General features: G+C 42.2%; 1 protein-coding gene across 1 annotated transcript in view; it reads left to right on the top strand.

Moving 5' to 3' along the window:
- MAD1L1 (MAD1 mitotic arrest deficient-like 1 (yeast)) overlaps positions 1-23,588 on the top strand; it is a 382,016-nt gene that overhangs the window by 157,314 nt on the left and 201,114 nt on the right. The window contains exon 12 of the mRNA XM_009320026.1: positions 3,669-3,809. Within this exon, the coding sequence (XP_009318301.1) occupies positions 3,669-3,809 (141 nt within the window). The remainder of the gene's footprint in view (positions 1-3,668; positions 3,810-23,588) is intronic.

The following is a 23,588-nucleotide window of genomic DNA, read 5'->3' as shown; positions in this document are numbered from 1 at the left end:
CCCACTTACATTACTGATGTTTCTAATCCACTCTGGTAGCCGTCTGATGCGTGAATGCTGGGGAAAGAAACTTTCCCTTAACTTCGAGCTACTTGCCAGCCGGGTCGAATTTTGGCTTCACATGGAAGGAATAGAGGAGGTGGTGGGAGGACTGGAGAAGAGCTTGATCTTAGGGGTGGCATTTTGCAAAGGTGCCATCCTGTAGCAGATTTTCATGGGATTAGCTCTACTTTGTAGTTAAGATTATAAAACGTTTTCTTTTTAGTTACGTATGCAATAGTAGGAGACATTCTTTTGGTGAATTGGCTGTTGCAGGCAGAAGGAAGGGAAACTGTTCAACTGTTGGAAAAATCACTACCCTTCCTCTTTTTCAAACTTACATCTCCTCGAACACGGCTGCAAGCTGCAGCACCTGAGTTTGCTGTGGGGCATTAATTTCCTAGGTTTATAATGAACATCAAAACCAATTATTCGCTTTTAGGGCATGTTTATAGAGTAAGCTGCATTTCTGTTCTGGTGTTGATTTGAAACTGGTCAAGGTAAAGAGCACCTGGAAGTGTGCCAGCGTAAGGTCCATGGTGAGTTAGCAGAGGTGCCCTGTGCTGAGTAAATTTTGGAAATTCCCAGAGGAACCGCTTTTTAGTAATTCTAATGAATACTCTCCTGATAGAAAGCAGGAAAGCAGAGGTTTTGGAAAAAGGTTAGAAAGGACATCTGAAAGTCCCTGGGGAGGTTTTTGATGGGGCTTGGGGAATATCCTGTCGTGTGGGATGAGATATTGCAGCAATTACTAAATTAGGATTACATTGTAGAGAATCGTTTTAGACAGAGGACTTCTCAACAAGAACTTCTGTTTCCTGCCAAACTAACAAGATCTTTAGGAGGGAGGGAAAAGCTTTCAGTAAGTGCTCTTGATGGGGAGAAATTTAAAAAAATGGAGCTGGGGACCACTTGTTGGAAGCTGAGAATTGATTTCATTACAGTATTAATATTTAGAAATAATTAAAGAGGAGAACTAAACTCCAGGATCAAGTGTTTAATTGTACCGCCCTTTATTTCAGCTTTTCAGCACCTTTTTTTCCAATACAGCTTGTGTTGTGTTTACTGCATGTGTGTTTTTCTTGAGAAGTTTACTCTTCCTTCAAGAGAAAGGCTTTGAAGGGCAAGGTCTGTAGTTGATTTTAGAGGAAAGACAGCCTGTAGGGATATCCTGCTCCCATGCAGTTTTCCCATTCTAACATCAAAGCAGAAGTTTGTCCTTCTTGCAGCTGAACAGCTCGGGGAACTGCTAGGATCTTGCTGGGGATGACTCGAATGACCTAATATTCGGCAGTTAATTGGAAGCCAAGTGTGATGGGAATTGCCAGGGATCCTGTTTGCTGTTGGAAAAAATGCTAAGGATTTTGGGATGCCCTGCTGTAATGGAGAGAACATTGCAGTGTTAAATTATCACATCGATGAAAGATGCTTAGTAGAAAATTAGGATAGCGGAGCAGCTAGGAGTACAGAGAAAGAGAGAGGATGCTGTAATTGCAGATCTAATTGTAACAACATGCAAGGATCAAACCAATACCTTCACTAAACGCCGTCATTACGTTCTCTTCTGTGCTCTAGACAATGATTCTACAATAAATGGGGAATGAAAGTCATCTCCTGAGCAAAAGCAGTTTGCCTTATGGAGAGTGCACAGGGCAGAGTGGGTGATGTGTGTGTACGTTGGAGGGGGAGGAGGAGGATGGAGCGATCCTGTACTGCTGCCTTTCTGCTGAACGAGTTCATTACAAGGCAGGTGTGGTGTGGCTGGGTTTGGGTTTTCTTCTTCTGCAGTAACATGGAAGTATTTTCTTTCCTATGTCTGTCAGAATAATAATTCTTTCTAAGCTATGGCAAAACCGTTCTTCCCTTAGAAAAATATTTCTCTGCAGTCAGGCCTGAGCAAGGAGCTGGTAATAGCTTCCAGTACTATTTCTGTTAAAACCTGTTTTTCTTTATTATTTTATTAACTCAGTTCCTGTAGCCTCAGGCTGTCATTTGGTCTTCGGGTCCTTTTGTCTGCTGACCAACCCAACCATCTTGGCTGACTTTTCAATCTGTGACATGCTCTGAACACACGTCGTACCTCTGGCAGTGCTCCTCATCTTATTTTCACACCTTGAATTTGGATCTTCCTTCCCTTCCCCACGCGTACACGCTGGGGACACATTGCTATACACGTTCAGTCTTTGACCTTTAGATTTTGAAGGAGGAGATAACCTTTGTATACAGGCTTGCTCAGCTGAGCGGTTAGCATCACCTTCACTATCTGAAATACAGCCTTTTTCATTTAGGGGTGGGGGAAAAGAACTTTTTTCCTACCCTGGCAATTCCCGATTTCCGCAAGAGAGCAGGATCCCAGCGAAGTATTTCAGCATGGCCAAGCTGGGTTTATGAAGTGTTCCAGGTTCAGTCTGTGGCAGTGTCCTGTTCTTGGATGTGAATTGCACAGCTATAAAGCTGAGTGATCTTCTAATAATATTTTGGATGTTTGTGATGGCGGAATTCACACGAGAGAACTGGTTTGTCCAGAGTGCTTGTGCATTTCTCTAACAGGGCAAGGTAGCAAACTTCAGCAGTGAAAGGGAGGCAGCACTGTCAGATTTCCTTGGAGTGTTTGCTCTTTGGATTTATGCCAGGGGCCTGTGCTGCTTTGACCCTGTTCTGTAGCCTCGCAAACATCAACGTTCTTCCGTGCAGTCAAAAGATAAAACATGTCATCAGCTGGCTAATCCCAGCATGCATGTTGCACTGTAAACAGTAATCTCCTTAAAACGCACCTGACTTTTTGAAATTTTCAGCTTTTTGTCCCCATTCTTCTTCTCTATCAATGCCTTGGAAGTAGGCGTTAGGTGGTGTCTGAAGTTGGGAATGCATTAGGAAATACTTCAACCAGGGGCCCACACAAAGTTTTACCTTTAGCTTTCAGCCCAAGCTTTATACTTGGGAGTGTGAATGCTCTCAAGGAGGGGAGAGGGATCCTTCTTTTTGTCTTTCTCTGCAAATGCTTGGTTATAATTGCCAGTAAAGAGCAAAGTGAGCCAAACACATTGTCTGTGAGATGTTAACCTCTGACAAAATATTTATTATAAACACTGAGTATTGCAGTGTTTAACGAGTGATAAGTCACATACCATTTAGAGGATATTTGCTCTCAGCCACTTTGTTCGTTGTCAAATCTGTTTCATTTCTATTGTGACAATTCTGTTCGTTCATTGCTGGAACTCTTTGGCAGGAAAAATGTCAAGTACTACACTAAATATTTTGCTGAAGAAACCCATTCAGCCATGTTGAATTAGAATGTCTCCAAAAAGAAGGCAGGCTCTGTTTTCAGTTGCCATCTGCTTGTTAGAGTGCATGCATGTTGCTTTCCTACAAGGGATATGTGGTTTTATATACACAAGACTGTCTAATTTTTCAGTTTTCAGAGCAGCAACATTTATTTTATTAGAACTGTGTGTTCATCTGTGGCTTGATGCCAATATGAAGACAGTGAGTGTATGTATATCCATGAGGGTTTGTTTGCTGTGTAAAAGAACAATGGGCAAAAATTTAGAATATCATTCTGGGAAGCCTCTCCTCGGGGTGAGGTCAGGGGCTTTTTCCCTAAAGTTGGTTTCCATTCTTCCTGACAGGAGCGTGATGGGATGCGAGCAATTCTGGAGTCGTACGACAGTGAGCTGACCCCTTCGGAGCACTCGCCCCAGCTGAACCGGCGTATGCGTGAGGCCGAGGAGATGGTGCAGAAGCTGCATGGTCATAACACCGAGCTGGAGGTAATAAAGAAGTATCATGCTCTAACCCCAGGGGTGAAGTAGTTGAGACCTTTAAGATTGAATAACCTAGTGATGTGATCTGCTCTCACAGAAGACAGATTTGCAAAATTCAGACTTTGAAATTCCAGGATCAATAAGACCCACAAGTTATTATTCTGCACCTAAAGCTGGCAGAAGCCAAGAATAATCATCTTTGCGTGTGATGAGTCTGCTTTGTGTTAGGCATAGCTGTACTGCATGGCTGGTGTGACAACTAGTCCCTGTGGGCTAAAGGGTTTTATAAAAGGGAAGTAAAGGGGTAATGAAATGTAGCCGGTGTGGTGTCTTCTCTGTGGTCTAGTCGAAGTGATTCATTATATCGCATGTGTAGTAAGGCTCTTCTGTACACAGTGTGAGTGAGTGTGTGTTTATAAGAGCTTACTCTAAGGGTTGAAGAAGTAAAGTATGTGTTTGCTGTTAATTCTCCACTTCTTGGCATTGGGCCTGAAAACCCCAGAATACCAGTAACTCATTAAATGCTTTTTACTAGGCTTTCTCTAAGAAAAAACATTCTTTCCAAAGATAGAAGTCTTTCTTGAAGGAATTCTTACATTATTTTTGTTCTGTTTTTGAAAATTTGTAATCTGAAATGTGACTGTAATAAGGTAAATGTTAACACGCATTTGCCAAATAGTTCCCCTCTTCTCTGTTGTACTTTGTCATAGTGGAATGGGCTTTATGGTCATGAGTTGAAATATTTGGAATATGTCTGTGATCTTAAAGCTTGGCAGTTTTATTACATAGGCTTTACAATAGTCATAAGTATGTGAGTTTTCCTTTCTTCATGCCTAGTTCCACCATCATGTAGATTTATAGATGCCATAATTCAAATGGAGTAAAACTTGTAGAAATTGATGCTCCTCGAGTTCATGTTCAAGCCATAGAGTGGATCGTCCCACTGTGCACAAACCTCTTTGTTGCTTCTGGCATCCTTAAAAATGCTCTTATCTTGTGTTGGTAGGTTGGGGGTACTTAAGTCAGGCGATACTGGCTCCAATGACCTTTAAAGCCTTAGCAAGCAGAGCAGCATAGTGTGGTATAGATCAGTATCATGGTATAGATCCACTTCATCCCTGTTTCTCAGAAAAGGAATTCTGTGAAGCTTTGCACGAGTTGATAGAGAAGTTAGGTGGTAACATCAGATGAAATGGAAATTTGCCTGAATTTGTCTGCCTCAGAATGTTTCTCTATGTTGTCTTTTGATCACCATATTGCTTACCACCAGGCAGAGCAGGATTAGACAATGCTGACATAAAGTGATAGGTGGCTGTTTTATCCTGTTTTCTTAGTTGTTTCCAACAGTGGCTCTGGGTTGTTGGAGGGAGATTTCCCCAACGGTTTCACTGTTTCACAGGTCAAATGTGCGTGGTGTCTTTGGGCAATAGCAAATTACCTTGTCGTCTTCAGGTGAAAGCATGGAAAAGTGTGGGAACCAATAGCTACACCCCTCTAATTATTTATAGGGAACAAATTCTAAGTTTGTTTTTATGGATATGGATTAAGAGCTACATGGAAAATTTCAGAAAGGAGCTGTGTTCTCTGGAGGTTTATTTTGTGTGATGTCAACCTTTAAGCCTTTCAAAGACTTTGCTAGAAGCAGAATTCAAAGACCTGATGTTCCCCTTGTAAAGTAAAATTTTACGCTTCACTTGATTGTGTTTGCCTTTCTGACTGCGGTGTTGGCTGCTGAATCCCATCTGCTTTGAAATTTTGGGGGAAAGTTTTTTGTTCTAGTAAAAATCTGAAAACTGGAAAGGGAAATTGAGGTACAGGCAGGACTCCTGGTGCCTCATCATCAGGAGCAGGAGCTGTAATCAACTGCCTGTAGATCAAAGAACTGGTCGATAGCAGCTATTAATAACTTCTAACATAATGCTCTGCACCCTCCCAGCTCTGTTGAGCCTCTGTACAAATTTTAGAAATGTTGACACCTGCATGACTCATCTCACAAACAGAGGAGACGGCAGGAATGAGGCACCTTGGAGCCTCAGTTGTTTTTGAGATGTGGGAGAAACAACCTCTGATGAGGAAGGCTGAGAAGGGAAGGAAAAAGGGAACTTCAGCACGTTTAAGTCAGTATGGCAGAAGGGTCGGGGCATCCTGGGAGAGCCCCTGGTGTGGACGGGCTTGGGAGGGCAGTACACAACCAGGTTGTAGAGTAGCACGGTAGAATGAGAAGAGCCCGTCTGTGAGCATCACAGCAGCAATGGGCACAACTAGTCTGATGAGATCCAGGTAAGGTCTGGGGAGGCTGCAGAGAGGGAGAGTGATGGATCTGAGCTGAAAAGACCAGGCGATACTATAACTTTTTGCTAGGCTAAGTTGGTTAAAGAGTGGAAAACAATTAAGATGACTAGTTAACAGAGGATATACCACTGCAGGTAACCACAGTTATGCCCACAGAGGAGTGCTTCTGGCAGCTCAGCATGCACTGGGAACGCTGCGTGGTTGTTGCAGGAGCAGCCCTTGCACAGTCCCTGTGCAGTGCATCTTCGCTGAGAAGGCTGCAGGTATTGCTGTGGTCCAGGAGCATCTTGAGTTTAAAAAAGCCTTTGTACTGTCTAAGGCAAATGCATCCTCTTGCATTACATTTTGTAGCTCCCACGTTTCAGCTTTGTTCGTAAACCTTAAAATTCACACCATATACCATGTCTCTCCTCCCTGACTTCTTTTATCATGCTTTTTTCTTTTTTTTCTTTTGCTACCAAGTACTTAACTTACCAAAATCTCTTTCTGTGTTCCCTAGAAGAGAGCTCTTTGATACTTTTTTTTTTCCCCCCTCTTGTTTCTTCTGGCTGTCCTAATCTGTTACCAGCAGCCCCACCTCTGAGCAAACCCTAGAGGGGAAAAAGCGATGTTCTTAATAGGGATTTTTCTTTACTCTAAAAATGGAGATTTTTCCCATCCATTCCAGCAGCACTCTGTGTGAGGCAGCAAGCTCTCTGGTGAAGACGGAGTGATAGTGATAACACAGTAGGAAAGAAGAGGAAACCGCATGGGACTAGGAAGATTTTGGGCTGAGGCAACAGCTTTTAACTCATTAGGGAGATAAGGTCTCTGATAAGTCCTTTGCTTGATGTTTAAATGGAGGTGGGAAGCTGTTTAAAAAGAACACAGGGAACGAGAAGAGTGTGTAAGCCCTGGAGAGTTGCGTGTGAGTAGTTTATTAATGTATGCTGGGAGGATGGAGATAGGTGATAACACTGAGTCGTGCCTGACTCCCTCATTCCTCAGCTCTCACTGGGCAGGACAGCTGCTGGGAGTGCTACTGCGTCTGCATCGCAGACTTCGCCTGGATTACAGGCACCTTTCCTTCTGTATTTCAGTTTCTGGATGCTTTCATCCTGGATCACTTCAGACATGCAGTGTCACTGTGTAAGAACTAGTCCTATCAGAGCCGGATGGGGCAGAGGACTGGAAGACAAAGAAAGTCTGATGGGGAACTTTTTAAATCCCCTTCATTGATGACTGATGAGAAAAGCTGGATCTCTAATGCACGGACGTGCAAACACATAATCTGTTCTGGGACTGGAAATGATTGCTTTATCCTCCCCAGGACTGCTGGCCCCCAGCCTGACCCCCTGCTCCACAATCCTGATCTGGCTGGAGAGGTTCAAGAAGGCACTTTACGGAGTACTGAATGTAAAGCAGGGGGGAGATGCAAAGAAAAATGCCATCTGAAATGATGGCTGGAAAAGCAAGCAGGCTATGTCAGCCTATTTCACGTGGTTAATGAAGTGTCACTCACCATCTTTTTAAAAGTGTGTTTTGGAACTGAAGAGGGAATGAGTTTGTCCCTGACCAGCCTGCTATAAATACTTAAACAGAATTGTAGCTGTATTTATATCACAGCATGAATTTTTGTTTTGATACTGGTGATATTAACAGTTTTCTTGCCAATCTTGGTTAACTTTTACTACCTTAGCTCCCATTACTTCTGATTTCAAGGTAAATACAACAAAACAAGAAGCTTCTGTGCATGCAGCAGCTACTGTGAAAAAGCTCTGATGTGGAGTTTAGTGTTTGAAAAGTTAAATCCAGCTGCACAAAAGAGAAATCATCATAAATATAACTCCATTAATAGCGATTTTATTACAACACACTTGGCTCCACATGAAACTTTAATGAAGAGAGATTTGCAAGGAAGACTCATGCTGACACCTTCAGTGGTCTCCAGCATTTTTTACATTGAGAGATTTACACTGTCTGTGAGCACCATATGTACTCTAATCAGTTAATTATGAGTCTGACAGTTTCAGCACATGAAATGCCATATGTTCTGCGGTTTTGTTCCGCCACGGGCATTACTGGTGACCTCAAAACTCATTGACCAAATATTGTCACCTTACCTGCACCTGATAACTGCAGCGCATCTGCTGGCAGTGAAAATTGGACATTGTTGATTCTTGTCATGTTAGTCACAAATCTGCTCCTTGCAAAGGGAGTTACTTAGCAGTCACCCCGGTGTTTAAAGTGCTTAAAATTTACATGTGGGTGCAATAAAATGTTTATTTGAGCAGTTAACAGTTCCTCCTTGTCTCTCACCCAGCTTCCCCCATCAGTGCTTTTCCACTTTTTTACCTTCTGTTTTTTTCTCTCTTTGATCCACACTTTGTTTATCTTGCTTTATCCCTCCTCTGCCAAATTTCCTCTCCCCCTCAAAGGTAAATTGCTTCTTTACATAGCAGAAGGGGTTTCTGTGATGATGGGGACTTTACAGAGAAATTTCCTCCCATCTGTGCAAGGTACAGAAGAGTTTGTTTTAATTTTTCAGGTTTCTTCTGCCTGCTTTCTCTACCTCTGCTGCCATTCAACCTTTGTGCGCTGTTTTTTCTCAGTGACAACTGTAAGAAGCAGTGAGAAGATTATTCTGCTTGCTTTGGATGTCCATAAGGAGCAAATCCAAGTCACTAGAGCTTTCCTGCCACTCCAGAATGGCATATGTTTCACTAGCCCAGACTTCTACTGTCATTGTAGCATCTTATCTGTGACTCGTGTGGGAGAAAACAGGCTCGCTCTGGAGGTGATGCTAATGTGCTCCATGCATCAGCTACCACTGATTGCTGAAGCAGTCACAGGGCTGGACATCATCTTCTGACAAAGCAAACACCTTGTCGAAATAGCATTTTGAACCTGAACGCTTTGGCATCTCTTGACAGACTCGAGCCTTCCCAAGAACCACTGCGGTCCTTTGCATTTCTTTTCTTTTCTAAAGGAGAGGAGGTCAGGCTCCGTGTCCTCTGGCAGTCCTGCAAAATGGATTATCTTGGGTTCTCTCTTCTTTCACACGTTTCATCTTCCTTCAGACCCGAGTGACCTTGTCAAGTCAGGGAGCCATTAGTTTCCTCCCTTCCCTTTTACACCTGCCAGTGGCTGTGTTTTGGGAGAGCACCTTGCAAATAACCGTTATATAAATGAGGAAGTCAAGTCACAGAGGGGCTTAATGATTTGCTAAAGGTGACAGTCCCTGCTCTGTGGAAGAAGAGTGCCTCTTAAAACTGGTTGATGCTGCAGCAGAGCCTGTCTCTGCATATCTGAGACTTTTTGTTTGGTCAAACTAGATTTTAAAACTCAATTACTATTAATTTTTTTGAGGAGATTCCCCATTTTGGATCTGTCCTGAAAGTTAGTAATTGATCAAGAGAAGCAGTCCATGGCACTGCTTTATACTGGAGATACTCTGCATAAACCAGCATTGTTTTCACTACAGGTAGATTTTTACAGCTATTTTTGGTGTGTGGATGCTCTGACAGTTTAAGAATGGCTTTAACTCAGCAGTTCCTAGGGACCACAAACCTCCATCATTTTTAAGAAGTGAGAATGTCTGGGCACCGACTTGCATAGAGTAAATTAAATCAAATCATTAACTAAGACTATACCTTTAGCCTATGATAAGCTGCTTTATAAGCAAGCCTCCAGAAAAATGACCAGTTGCAGAACAACAAGCAGCTGTAAGGACCCTTTTGCTGCTGTTGGCTGCATATTGAAATAGGCTGTTGAAGTGCATGGGACAGAAAAGCATTTTCCAGCTCTGCTGCCTTCTTGTGCTTCGAGTGCAGTAAGAACAAGGGGAGACATTGTAATTTCCATCAACTCTTGCTGAAAGTCATGCTCCTGATGTAGATGTAGTCTGTGACACTCTGCCCCCAGTTCTCGTACTGACTAGATCATGTCTTCACTCTCTCTAAACTCAAAAATTTCTAGTAATGATAAATATAAATTATCACCTGTGTTAGCAATGCAGGGAGTTTAGGATGGACTCCTGCAACCTCTGCTGACTGAAGTGTTTCAGTCTGCAGGAAGCATGCCTAGCCTAGGTAAGACCGTGCTAATGTCATCAACCTGCTGTCTAGGTATGATGCTCAGAGGACATGGGAATGCTCCTGTACTCGGCCTCTGAAGGATCTCACTTCGGCCCTTAGGAGATTGATAGATGCCAGCAACAAAAAAATTTCTGCCTCCCCCCCAACCTGTGCTCCCCTAAAATGCTCTTGGTATGAAAAAAATCCTCCTGTAGCCCCTTCCAGTGACGTCATGAATAACCAAGCACGAACAAGGCTCAACCAAGGGAATTTGGATTAGCTTCAAATGATCCTGGCTATAGGACACAAGAGAAACAGATGAACTGGGTCTGAATTCCTACAGATGATTTAAAATTAGGTACTTCCTTAGTGATGTTTTGGAAAGAGAAGATAACTGATGTGCAGTTATGAGTCATATTTACCACAATAGAACAGGGGAGAGCATTTTATATGGTGTTGAGAGCTTTAAATCACTTTACACTGGGGAGCTTGCATGCCTGTGCCTAGAGATACAGGCTTTGCAATTAGATGTCTTTAGGTGGAGGAGGAAGCAAGAATACATTTGGAATGGGAGCAGTAGCCCTGTCCCTGGCAAACGGCAGCAGACAAAGACGTCGCATAAAAGAGCTGCTTTTGTGCAATATGGTGCATATCACCTCCTGCTGCAAGTGTGCAGCTGCGGGAGCAGAGGGCTGAAATAGGAATGCAAGTAGCACAGTGACAACATGTCTCTTCCCTCCCAGGGGAAGACAGAAGGAAAAAGGCAAATTAAGCATCTTTGGGGAATGGGGTTAGGAACAGGTAGCTGCTAGCTTTTCAAAGGGAAGGCTTTGAAAATGTAGAAATATGTTCTTATGTCGGTCTCCATCACTTGCTGTTGCAAGCCAGGCAGTGTGGAGGGAAGGGCTGGGAGTCAGTAGGGAGGCTGCTGGGCAGGTTCCTCCAGTGCTTGCACCACTTTCCAGCGTTGCTTTCCACAGTTACAGAATTGTTTTGTTTTGTTTTGTTTTTTTTCCAACGTTAGCAAAACATTCAACAAGACAGACAAACTGCATTCTGCGTTTAATTCAGAGATTTAACCTCTTTGAATCTTTTTCCAAGCTGGAAAACATGGTGATTTTATGTACCGCTGGTCTCATCCATGTAGACCATGCAGCTACAGCCCATGTCACTGCTGTGCCACATGTCTGGTAGCAGGGTTTGTCTTCGGAAGTACTCGAGTGATCCTTGGACGGGAATGATCAAAGCTTCCCAACAGCTTCCAGGGTACATGGTCTCTCTCTGGAGCAGGGTGATGGGATCCTGTTAGAGGCAATGCCACATCCTCCGGAGCACTTCCAGCTCAAAGTTGCCTGAAGTGTGTGGTATGTGTTCACATGGCTCACTGCCCCAAAAAATATTTTGGTGCCTGGCTCATTAGGGACAAGGAAATTGGCCAGTCCTGGCCAGTTTGTCTCCAAACTAAGAACCGGGTTCATTTCTGCTGGATTTCCCAGAGGTGCTCTCTGGCCAGTGCATCTCATCTTTTTTGAACTGTATTGGTGATTCAGGCTTCAATGCTAGCACAGATGTAAGGTTGATGTTAAATGTCTCCTAATTATTAGAACTACTGCTTAGGAACATTCTCGCATTGATGAAAGCTTTAACAGCTTGTGGAAACCAAGCAATTCTGGGGGAGAAAGGAGGTAAATAACTTGTGAAAAAAGTAAAAGCCACGATTGTACATCAGGATGTTTTATATGGAACGTGCCATGGAAATTTTAGCTATTCCCTAACTCTGCGTTGTATTAATGAAATTTAATAGTGCTTGTCTGGCTGTCTTAAGAGATGTTCTGAACTTGTTGAGATTTGTTGATTTTTATAATGATTAGGTTTGAATTCTGTGATTTGTAGTGCTTCATTTCAGAATAATTACATAATCTCTGCATAATTTAAGATATAAATTATGTATTTGTAAGTGTTTTTGTGTCATCTTTTAATTCACAATGATGGTCTCCTGTAAGAAAGAGGGATTAATATTTTTAACTATTGTTTTCTATTTAAAAACATGCTGTAAAGATTCCAAAGATTTCCTGCAGGGCCTCCACGCAGGCTCGTTACATGGTTCAACACTTTTCTGCCCACTGTGTTTCTATGGGCTCCAACTACAGAGTATTGTTGAAATCCTGTTACCAAATAGTTATAATATTTATAAACAGAAAAAGTGCTTTGAGAAAACAACATCAACACAAGCCTGTTCCCATGTTCTTGTGGATCCTAACGCTCCTGCTTTTTGCGGTTTGCAAGAATTGTAAGATCCACTTTAATACGCTTAATACTTTGGTTATTGTGCCAATTAGAATAACAGTAGTTGCTGTCTTGGTTTTCTTTTTGAAGCCCAGTGATTCTTTCTTATTTTGGCCTTAATTACCAGTAGTAGAAGGGGTGTTTCTTCAGGGAGCTAATTAGTCTAAAAAGCCTGGTTCAGCATAGCGCTTGAGCACAGTTAGTTGAGTGGTGCCCAATGCAAAAGCCAATTGCAATAGTTTTATTTCAGAACATACATAATTATTCACCTTTAATACTTTCTTCTCCATAGTTATGAATTGCATTTGCTCCTGTATGTTCTCCATGTCTTCCCCTATGGACTGATTTGTCCATAGGCTGCAGCTTCTCCATTTCTTCACTCTGGTTTCATATTAAGATCATGAATTAGAGTATGGCACCCTTGCAAGTTGTAACTTGAACAGAATTTAAAGGAAGGTGGCTGGAATTCTCTCTTTATTTTTCTCTTTTTCACTTAAATGTGACTAGCCTACTAATATTTGGAAAGGGCCAGGAACAGAATAAGTAAAAAAGCCGGCTGATAGCGATTTTCACCAAGCTGTGAATAAAAAATAAGCTGTTGATGTAGATCACCTCTGTTCAGGGGTGGTCCAAGTAAATTGTAAGGAAGAACTTTGTTTTCTCAGAGGCTTTGCAATTTATTTATTTGCTTTAATCAGTGTTAATGTCAAATGTGCTTTGATTGTGCTAAAAGCTTTTCAGCAAAACAAACTGAACGTCCTAAGTTTTGGAAAAAGCCACAGTCTTTCTGTGATGCAAGTTGTAACATTTTTCTTTTGAATTTTATTTATGCTGTTTAATAAAATAGGCAGTACTACTGTACAGTACATGTGCCATGAATCCAACTGTGGTGACAGTAACAGATATGAAATGCACGGTACGTCGATTTGACATATTGAACTGATTTATGTTTTCAATTTGTTTAAATGGCTATAATGGCTATAGCTTTGACAGATGTACACTCAAATTTCAGTTCTGTTCAAGACTACATTGAAAACAGAACTGATATCTGGTTTTAAAGCATTGATTTTTATCTAGTCTGTGTTCTCTTGCCTGCATTCCACACATCAGACTTGAAAAACGTAAGTTCTTGTAACATCAACTTTACTTCCTTTTGGAAAATTGTAGAAACAGCTCATTGTCCTTTGGAAAGCTGATTCTTGGAGGAGTTGCTAAATCTAAATATTTTTAACTTTTAAAGGAATTCAGCAAGAAGCCTGAAAGATTACATGTTACGCTGTTATTGGTGTATAAAAACCCAGTGATCTATTCAGTAGCTATGAACGTGATCAGAGTAATTATTTTGTAGAGGTTATTTTAAGTAGAATATCTTGTGTAATGGGAGAGTTTTTTGAGGTTTCTTTGTGTAAAGTCTGCCACTGTACATCATTTATGTACACAAAGAAATTATGAATGTCTGTATCAGTATTAATTTATGGGAGTATCTCTTGAGAGCCCACAAACTCTGAATTTTTCTTGAAGTCGAGGCTGTGCAGTGCAGTTGGGAACTGGCCTAATGGTAGAGACCATAAACCACTGATCTTTACTTTTTGTGGCACATATTGTTGCTAAGTTAGTTTTTACCAACCCTACCTTTGGCAATTATATTCTGACTACTCTTAATTTTATTGACAGTTCATACAGATGCAGTGTTCTTCACTTTCTAATAATCTGGTTTATTCCCTTTCCTAAGAGGTCATTTCATTAGTGAAAAAAGCAGCCTTAGGATAGATCAGTTCCCTGACCCCATTTATCTGAATATTCAGATAAAATGTGTGCTCCTTTGACCTCCGTGGATCTAGCAAAATAAGGTTGCCGGTTTCTGAAGCATTCTGTGACCTTTTGCATGAAGAAAGGTGTTACGGACAGCTAGGAGTGATGTCTGTGGTGACAAACCCATATTTCTCTAGGTGGGAACATTCAAGCAGTGGCTAAACCACGTTCACTCGTTATTTGCCTTCCCTGCGTGCGGGTATGAAAGGGCAAGAGCACCCGCTTGCAGACTGCTGCAAGGAGACCCCCACCTTGTTCAAAGAGCCTTGGCTGGAAGTACCCGGGGCTCTGACGCTGCCATTCTTACTAGGTGGAGATTGCTGCGTCTGTGCTGTTTGCTCAAAGATCATCTGAGTGTACTTAATTGTATCTCAGCTGCAGCATGGCAGCACGCAGAGCTGTTGAAAAGAGAGAAGTTGTTAGCATTATGTATGGTATTTATTTAAAGTAGAGTTGCTCATTGCGCTTGGCAGAGGCTGCCTGGGGGCCTGTGATGAGCGCAGAACTACCTATGCAGATGTATGTAATTCCTGTGGACGTTTATAGCAGTATAAAATACATGATTAGTCTTAAATTCTTTCAACATGCATGATACCAAACATATCCAAGCTTGTTTGAAAGTGTTAGTTAATTTTTTTAATTTATTATTACTACCAAAAAGCACAATGTAAATACATGTGTATACATACATACGTGTTTCTAGTGCATGTTCAGGAAAGCACATCTAAAGAACTCTAGATGACTGTCTTTATGCTCTTAAAATAACGTAGTGTCCCAGGCTAATTCTACAGGCTTTTTATTCCTTTGCTGTTTATGTATGTTTCTGAAGACAGTAGGTGAGACTATCACAGCTATATAGAGAAATGACATTTATCTTCACAGTGCAGCATGACCTTATCGTTCATAAGTGGCATTTCCTCTCAAGATAATGAGCACCTTTTTATTTAGGCCAGGCAAGACCCAAATTTGTTGTATCCAGTTTCTACAGCCCATCAACACTTTACACATTACTGTAATTATTGCGTTCTGTTGCATTCCACTTGCTCTTTGGATTCCACTTGTTCTTGTTTCTGAACAGCAAAGGGGTTTGAGAGAGGGAAAAGGTCACAGGCGAGTCTTCGTGAACATCTGGGAGCTGCTGCATGGCACAAATATAGCCACTCCTACAACAAATGTACATTTTATATACCCTTCCTATATGGCCTCTTCCACAAAGAGTGGGTCACCGTTTTGGCATGTTATCAGCCTAGGATGGACAAACAAACTGGTGGTGTTGCCCTGAGGTCAGCCACATTCAGACAAAGGTGAATCTTCCTAGCTGTTTATCTCTTTGGTTAAGAAGAAAGAAAATTTAAGTGTGAACAGAAGGTTAAAAAAAAAGCGTTCACAATTCTTACTTGCAAATATTTACAGAAGGGAGCTATCTGTCATGCTCCATGTTGCCTTACCCTGGCGCTATTGCTTGATTTAATTTTGCCTACAGCATTAGCTGTGTGTGTACTCACCGCATCCCTTGTAGTGCCCATCCACCAGCAAGCCTGTACGTGCCTCTGAAATAGAACTCCCAGCCTCAGAGCATCCCATGCTGTGCGACGGAGGAGCAATTCAATACATCTTGTACCTTTGTGGCGGGAGCTAATAACTGAGATTATCTTGGCATATGTTCTGACTTCCTTTCCTTGCCAAATGGAGATCTTTTATGTTTCTATAGCACGGCTTTGCTAGACAGGCATTCAGGTGCGAGGAAACTCAGAGGTTTCTAATGGGACCATCAAGCTGTCTCACCTTTTGCAGTGTCAGTCTGCATTTGCTAGAGCGAGAAGTGATTGTGAGTTGCTGGATTGCTTTCCTGAAATGAGTTGCTCTTTGGTTCACTCAAAGAAGATAAACACTTGCATCTCAAAAATATCATCCTGTCTGGCATCTTTGTTGGCAGTCTCAGCAGAAGGGCCAAGGAACGAATGGACCATGTCTAAGATAAAATTGCAGTGCTCCCTCTGGAGTTAATCCTTTCAGCCCAAAATTGAGAAGCACTGATGGGGCAATGTAAGGAAATAGGCACTTCTGTTCCTTCTGCTCTGTCTATTTTATGGATAAACAAAGGACTTCGGCCCCAGATTGATTAATCCAGCACTTTGCCCTCACAGTAACTCTCCTGCAAGTTTTTACAATGAAAATTAAACTGATAGTTGGCAAACGCAGAATACGTATCATGCCTGTGCTATGCAAGGATGGTTTGTTTACTCGTTCTGTTCCTGTCACTGTAGTTGGTTTTGTTTGTTTGTTTGTTTGTTTTTTTACCCCTTGCACCCTTTCCAAACCTTTTTTTAAGTAAGGGAAGATATTAACTGATAGAGTTTAAAAGTTTGGATTACAGGCCATTTTGATAGCCTTCTCCTCCCGACAGGAGGAGATAATTTAACTCTGAGAAAGCTGTAAATCTGTGCAGAGCTGGCATGGGATAAGCCTCCATCCCCACAGAGGAGAAGGCTCTGAGGAGGTCCTGGGCTGCTTGCTGGCAAACTCCACAGGCCGGACAAGATCTGCCACGGAGTTGCAAGGAAGGACTTTACAGGAGTAGTGAAGGACCTTAAAGCCAGTCAAACTCCTTGGAAAGAGAAACCAGAAGGTTTTCTGCTCCTTGGATTCTGAGAGCACCTCCTTCAGGCTTGGAAGAAGGAGCATAGGATTCAGAGGAGTAATTAAAAAGGATAATTAAGTTGGCTGCTTTGATGAATGCCGGAAAGCTGGAGACTGGGGATGTTGTGGGCAGTCAGACTAGCTGTGGGCGAGAGGAGGAGAGTGAGCAGACAGGTTGGAACAAAAGCTGTGAAATAAAAATTCCACTTATTTTGAGAAATGAGTATTCAATATAAAATGGAGTTTATTAGAAATTTTCCTGCAGATGCTTTCCAGAAACTAGATCCTCTCTGGGAATGACTCAGATTCCCCCAGCTTGGTTGTTCATTGACATGAGTGTTTTCACTTTTCTTATGATGTGGATGGCTGTTTAATAGTTTTGAGTCCACTCCTATTTTGGATGGCTCTTACCACAAGACGGCTGCACAAACACTTCCAGTGCTTTACTTTAATGACTGCACTCAATAGAATGTTGAATCTGATATGTAGAAAAGGCATTAGTCCAAGATGGCCCACAGGAGCTTGAGTTTTCAGATAAGACTTTTATGATAACATAAAAGCCTTCTTCAGGTTGTGGGTGTGTGGGGATCTTCAGGGCATCCTCAGTCTTAAGTCACAAGCACGTTTTCCCTGTGTACTCATGGTTTAAATACCAGCTTCGGTTTGCCTACAGAAAGCGTTTCCATTGTAACATTGAGCCTGAGAGCTGTTTCTGAACGAACTGCACCAAAGTCAGCATCATGGTTGGGTGTCGTGTTTTGCATGTGATAGATGCTGCCTCTGTTACCTCTTTGTCTGGTTGTCCCTGCTTACCTCGAGTGTGGCACAGTTACTAACTGATGCTCTGGCAGCGCTATGTGCCTTCTCCCATCCCTCATCCTTCAGTCCTCTGGAAAACTAGAGGCAAAAATGTATTTGTGCACTTCATACATTTGAACGTCTTCATGTCCTTTTATCCCTCCTTCCCACACCCCATCATTTTCTGTTTCTTTATATTTTTACCACGTTTTTCTACCTTGTTAGCCACCTCCTTCCCAACAAATGAATAAGCAATAACAAGAGAAAACAAAACAAAAAAATCTTGCTGTTTCCTTCAAGTGCTTGCTTTGCATTTGTTGCCTATTTATAGATTATTCATTTAAGCTACGGTGGCAGTCAATTAGAAATGTGGTGAATCCTTCTTTCAAGAGTGTGCCAAGAGAGGATCTTTTAGTTTGTTTGCTTTTTTATGATTTTTGCTGGAACCTCTACAGTGTGCTTAAATTCCACTGGGATTTGTTTATTTTTAGTAAGTTCTGAAATAAAAGTAGAAGAGTTTTGCTCCTCTTCAAGAAAGTTAGAGGAGCATGACTATGGTTGAGCAGGGATGTTTGATTTTATTTGAGGGTGGTAAATATGTATTTTACACCGTTTTTTGCTTCCAGTTGTCATCTTGGAGGATTTTTTACTTTTTTAATGTAAGGACTGTCTTTGGATAGAGATACTGTCAACCCTCCCCCCCGACAACTTAAGGCAAATTCTGGCTCTAAATCCTATTCTGTTTGTAGTAGAAAACCAATGAGGTATATTATTATAATTGTAAATTGCAACTGCCTCTGTGGCATTGCAAAGGACACATGATCTTTGTGCTTTGGTTTCTCCTTTTGTTGAGCAGGGTTGGTGCTAATCGTCTTCAGTGCCTCATGGGGCGTTGGAGAGGCGCAGGAAGTTTACACGGGCGTACCCCAAACAGTGAGGCAGGAGTTGTGAGTGAGACACAGGTGCATCACAGGTGAGATGTTGCGTGAGACCTACATTAATAAACTCGGCTGGACTTTTGCTGGCTCCATGGGACATGCTGAGGTGTGGAGCGTTGCCAGGGTTTCTGAAGTGAAGCTTGTCTGCTAGGAGGCTGGAAACCACTGATTTATGCAATACCTGGAAATGTAAGTGCTAGCGTTCTCCTTCGAGGATAGGAGCTCTTTGTTGTGGGTAGGTATGTGTTGGGAAAAGATACTTTGCAATTTTTTTTTTTTAATGTAAGGACTAGTAAGGACTAAGGTTGATTTTGCCAACCAACGGATTTAGAGAGCGAATACTGTTTTAAACTGGGTCTTTGCATTTGCCAGAGCCTCTGCAAAATGGTTTTAGCAGCCAGTAGCTGTACTAGTTTGGGTTTTTTCTCCCTTTTTTGTCCCCCCCTTACTGGTATTTGGTTTTATGCTATGATACCCTGGCAGGACAACCAGGATGAGGCAGAGTCATCGGGGGGGCTGACCCAGAGAACAGGTATGAAATTCCTGCTTGGCCTCAAGTGTGAATATACCTTCTGCGTCGAAGAGGAGAGTCTCTCTGCTAAACTTGCCTTGCTCACAGTGCTGTACAGATAATACAAGAAAATGAAGGTACAGGATGAAGGAGGAGAATTATCCTATTTGTTTTTTCATCTCTCCTCCCATGGTAGGACTCGATTCTTCGCTCTGGACCCTCCTAGGTCAGTTGCATTTAGAGCAGCCGTCGGCACAGATCAGCTGTGCTAAGTGCACTGTGACATTTGGGAATCCCTGTCTGGAAGGGGAATTGAGCAATGAGCTTCTGCTAATTATAATTGCTATGTTTAAAATGTAACGTTTGCTTTATTGAGCAAAATCCGACTACACGCCCAGACTAGAGACTGGAAATACTCTAGCAGTGGAGGAGACGGGTCCTCAGCAAACGCGTTCCCAGGGCAGAAAGCAAAGGCAATACAGGCATTGCATCATCAGAGCAAACATTGCACAATCTTGTCTGGGAGGTGAACATTGTTACCTAGCAACTTCCAAGAGTGTTTCAAATTTGTTGGAGACCCTCCGAGGCTTAGGCACTTTACCCACTGTTCTGCTGGATGCCAAAAATACGCTGGCTGTAATTTCACAAGCCAAGGGCAGTGCTGGCTTAAACCCCTCCCTGACCTTTATTTGAGCTAGCACGACCTGTGCAGTAGTACAGAGAACCAGGACAAGAAACCAAACTAGATTAAAATTAAATCAGAAAAAAAAAAGTTTGATTTAAACATGGATCTTCACTTCCCCGATGGCGTTTGCCGGCTGGCTTACAACAGTTGAACTGGGAAGTGTGCTGACACGCTTGAGGGCTCCTGTTGGGAGTGTGTTTGCATGAATAGCAGTGAGATATAGGGACGGGGCTCATAGCACACGTATATCATTAAATACATCTTTTCTGATCTATCACCACACATCATCAGTTGCCAAACAGCCTTGGGCAGCTTAGAGGAAGGTGCTACCGTTGAGTACTCTGGGGTGCTAAGGTCAGTATGAGTTGTTCAGTAGCCTTGTTTTAATAGTTAGAAAGGTTAACTAAAGCAGCTGTGATATTAGGAGACTTGTATAAAAAAAAACCCCACAGCTGTGGTGCTGTTTAGCTTCCTATATTCTTTGTTTCATTCAGCTACAGATCTTCTGGCTGGGGTCTAATCCGTGCACAAAAGAGTCTTCCTGACCGCTACTTCCATTTGGGGCAGAGGCTTTCCATCCATACCACTTTTGTCTGAATTTCTATTCAGATTCTAACTCCCCTGAAAAGCTTCTTTTAACTCATAACCAAATATTAGTGTTTCTCTCCAAAGATATTGCCCATCCATTCGTGTCTTCAGAAGCATTACCACCCTTAGGCTATAGGGGTGTAGAGACCTCTCCTTCTTGGCAAGCAAGAGTATTTTCCAGGTATTCCACTGTCAGCCCACTGAAAAGAAAATGTTGCTTTATGGTTGGTGGACTGACGATAGCTCTTTATACCTTTAAATTAAAAGTGACACACTCATATAAATCATTGTAAGAATACTGTATGCAAACACAGTGCCTGGATCCAGAGTAGTTATGAGATGACAGTGAATTGGGGTGAATACTCTTATTCTTGACTTTGAGAAGTGCAGTGACAATGAATCATTCTTAGTGACGAGATGCAGCAGTGCTGACTCATCAGGCTGAAATTAGAAGGGCTTTTTTAGGTAGAGATGTAATTCCACCATTTTTTCTGATGAATGGATAAGAGCGAACATTTTTGTTGGCTAATTTACAGACTTCATCAACTAAATGTTGTTTCTTTCCCTGTAGCTATCAAACCTAGTTGGAGGCAACTGACAGGGGGAGAACTTAGATCCAGGGAGGTGGTACTGGAAAAAATGCGTAGGAAGGAGTGGTAGAAAAGTTCACAATTTGGTAGAGATGCTGGGTGTCATATTGCCACCGCTTTTAGTTTTTGAGATTTCCTTTTTCTGGGTGTGGTGAGTGTTAATGTTTGCTTTCATCAAGACAGGGCTTTTGGAGTTTCTGATTATATGATCTGATTATCATCATTCTGCTGACAATCTAAAGGAGGGGGAAAAAAAAAAAAAGAAAAAATTGCTGGAGTTAAAATTTTGCCAGAAAATTAAACAAATGCACAAACATTTGCTCCCCCCCCTTCCCCAACCAACTTCGTTATTACATCTAATAGCAAGGGATTCTGTTCCCGTTAGCTACTGTGTCTTCTGCTTGTAGTCTCTAGCACTGCTTCCCAGTTCAAGAAGGGTTAGTACAACCTGAAGAAAACATTGTGCTCACCGGATCCCAGAATTGCTTATAGTACCTGTTTTCAGATCACTTAAATAGCAATGAGTAACCAGATTCCCAGAGGTGCTACATTCGTTTCAGAATCTGGTGCTGGTATCCCTTCATTTCAGCTTTAGAGATTTGATCACAGCACAGTAAAATTAATTCTCTTTAGTGTCCTCCAAATGATTTGTATTCCTTTCCCTTTTTGCTATTTCCCTGTGGAATGGGCTGATACTCTCCTAATGTTTTTTAGTTGCACTAATATATTAATAATCTGTTTTACTCCTGGCAAGAGATTTGCAGTCAACCCTCAACAGACAGATTTTATGCCAGGTTATCTTTCTGCTGTTGGGTTAAAAATTTTGCTAGGGGAGCAGCAAAAGAGAAGGGAGACTCTGCTACGACTGCACACTCAGCTGCTCTCCTGAGGTAAGGATATTTCTGAGCCCACAAAGAGAGTATTAGTGGCAGAGGCTTCTCTGATGGGTGTTCCAGTGATGGGGAATGACTCCTTTGGAGAGTCCATCAGCATCTGGCAGTCACTCGTGTGTCTGGGAGATGCTGTACTGGCCCACTGCATAATGCTCGAAGCAATTGGCTTGGCAGAGTTTCATCAGTCAGGCTGCCCTGTGCTGTTGAGGAAGCAGCTGCAAACTCACATTTTTTGTTTGGCAATGTATTCTCTCCCCAGGGGCTGCAACACCATTTGATTAGGATGGAGGGAAGGGGACCTATTGCAAAAGCGTATTATTCCCAGCAGAGCCGTGCTAATCTTCTGGTCTCTGTGCTCCTTCTTAGCAAGGTGTTGAACGAAAACATCAAGGAAAAACAGGAGGAGAGAGGAGTTGCTCGGTTGTTGCCCCTCAATCTCACCTCAACCTCAGCTGCAGCTCAGAGAGTAAAACAACAAATGCCTGCTCTTGTTTTGAGATGTTTTTGCAAATCCAATGCTTTTTTGTGACATGAAAAATCTGGTAAGGAGGGGGCCCCTTATTTTCCTACCTACCTGCACCTACCAGCTTTCTTTGTAAGTGTTTCAGTCTGGCATAGGGCTGTTTGATCTCCAGGGACTCATCCTTTCCTGAATATAATGTTCTGCATTTTTCCATCTCCCAATTTACTTTGGTGCTGTGTTCCTTACCTGACAGCATCTGCCTGGGAGATTATGTGAACAGTGTTGATGGAATAGATTTTGAGAAGTTCAGAATCTTTCTCCAAGTTTTACATTTTGTTGCAGTTGTGAAGGTCACCTTTGCTTTGAGGATCAGGGAGATTAGGTCACTGCCACCTCTGAACGTGGAGGTGCTCGAGTTCTGCACTTAATATGGTGCTTAATCCTTTTACTGCCCGAGTGGTGTGGCCCATCAGGTGCGTTTTGTGTCAATAGCGGCACCTTGTGCTCAGAGATTATCTTCGGTCAAAGATTTTTGGATGGTTTTACAGAATGAGTATTATCTTTATCTTAGAGAGGGAGGGGAAAAAAAGGAGTTTCAGAAAGTTTAGTACTTTGCCGTGGGTCTCTCAGCAGTTGTTAGGCAGAGTGGGAACAAAAGCCAGGTCTCTGCTGCAGAACTATGCAGCTTATTTTAAGCTAGGTCAAGTGACTCGCCAGGAATAAGGACGTGGGCAATTTCTGCTTGAAATCCTATCTTCCTTGTATCAGTTGTTCCACAGTGGCTTTGTTTACACCCCTTTCTTATAGCATAACCAGTGAGAATTTGGGGTGATTTCATTATAATAAGCTTACTGTCGAGAATTCTTGACATTACTAAGTGACTGTGACTATGTTAAAAGAGAAGAAGAGAGATTGGTCTGTTCTTGAGACTTAAGAGCAAGAGAAAGGTTTGGTTATTATCTCTTTGTCCAGTAAATCTTGATAGTGTGTTGACAGGAGCCTGTATCTTGCAGATGTTTTTCCTGTATCTTCAGTAATTATAACTATGACTTCAGCAGTTTTTCAATTTGCAGTATCATTTTTTTGTTTAGCACCCAAGAGCATTTGCTTTATTCATCCTTCATTTTGGTAACCAGCTGCTCTTTGCCTCTCACTTGGGGGTGGCATTTCCTTGCTGCACATCAAATCCAGTAGAAAACTGGTTCTCAAAGAAGTAGCAGCTCTTGCTTTTTTG

Source organism: Pygoscelis adeliae, unplaced genomic scaffold, assembly GCF_000699105.1.
Source record: "Pygoscelis adeliae isolate BGI_AS28 unplaced genomic scaffold, ASM69910v1 Scaffold242, whole genome shotgun sequence".
In the NCBI taxonomy this organism is placed as follows: Eukaryota; Metazoa; Chordata; class Aves; order Sphenisciformes; family Spheniscidae; genus Pygoscelis; species Pygoscelis adeliae.
This window is presented reverse-complemented; position numbering and strand designations above follow the sequence as displayed.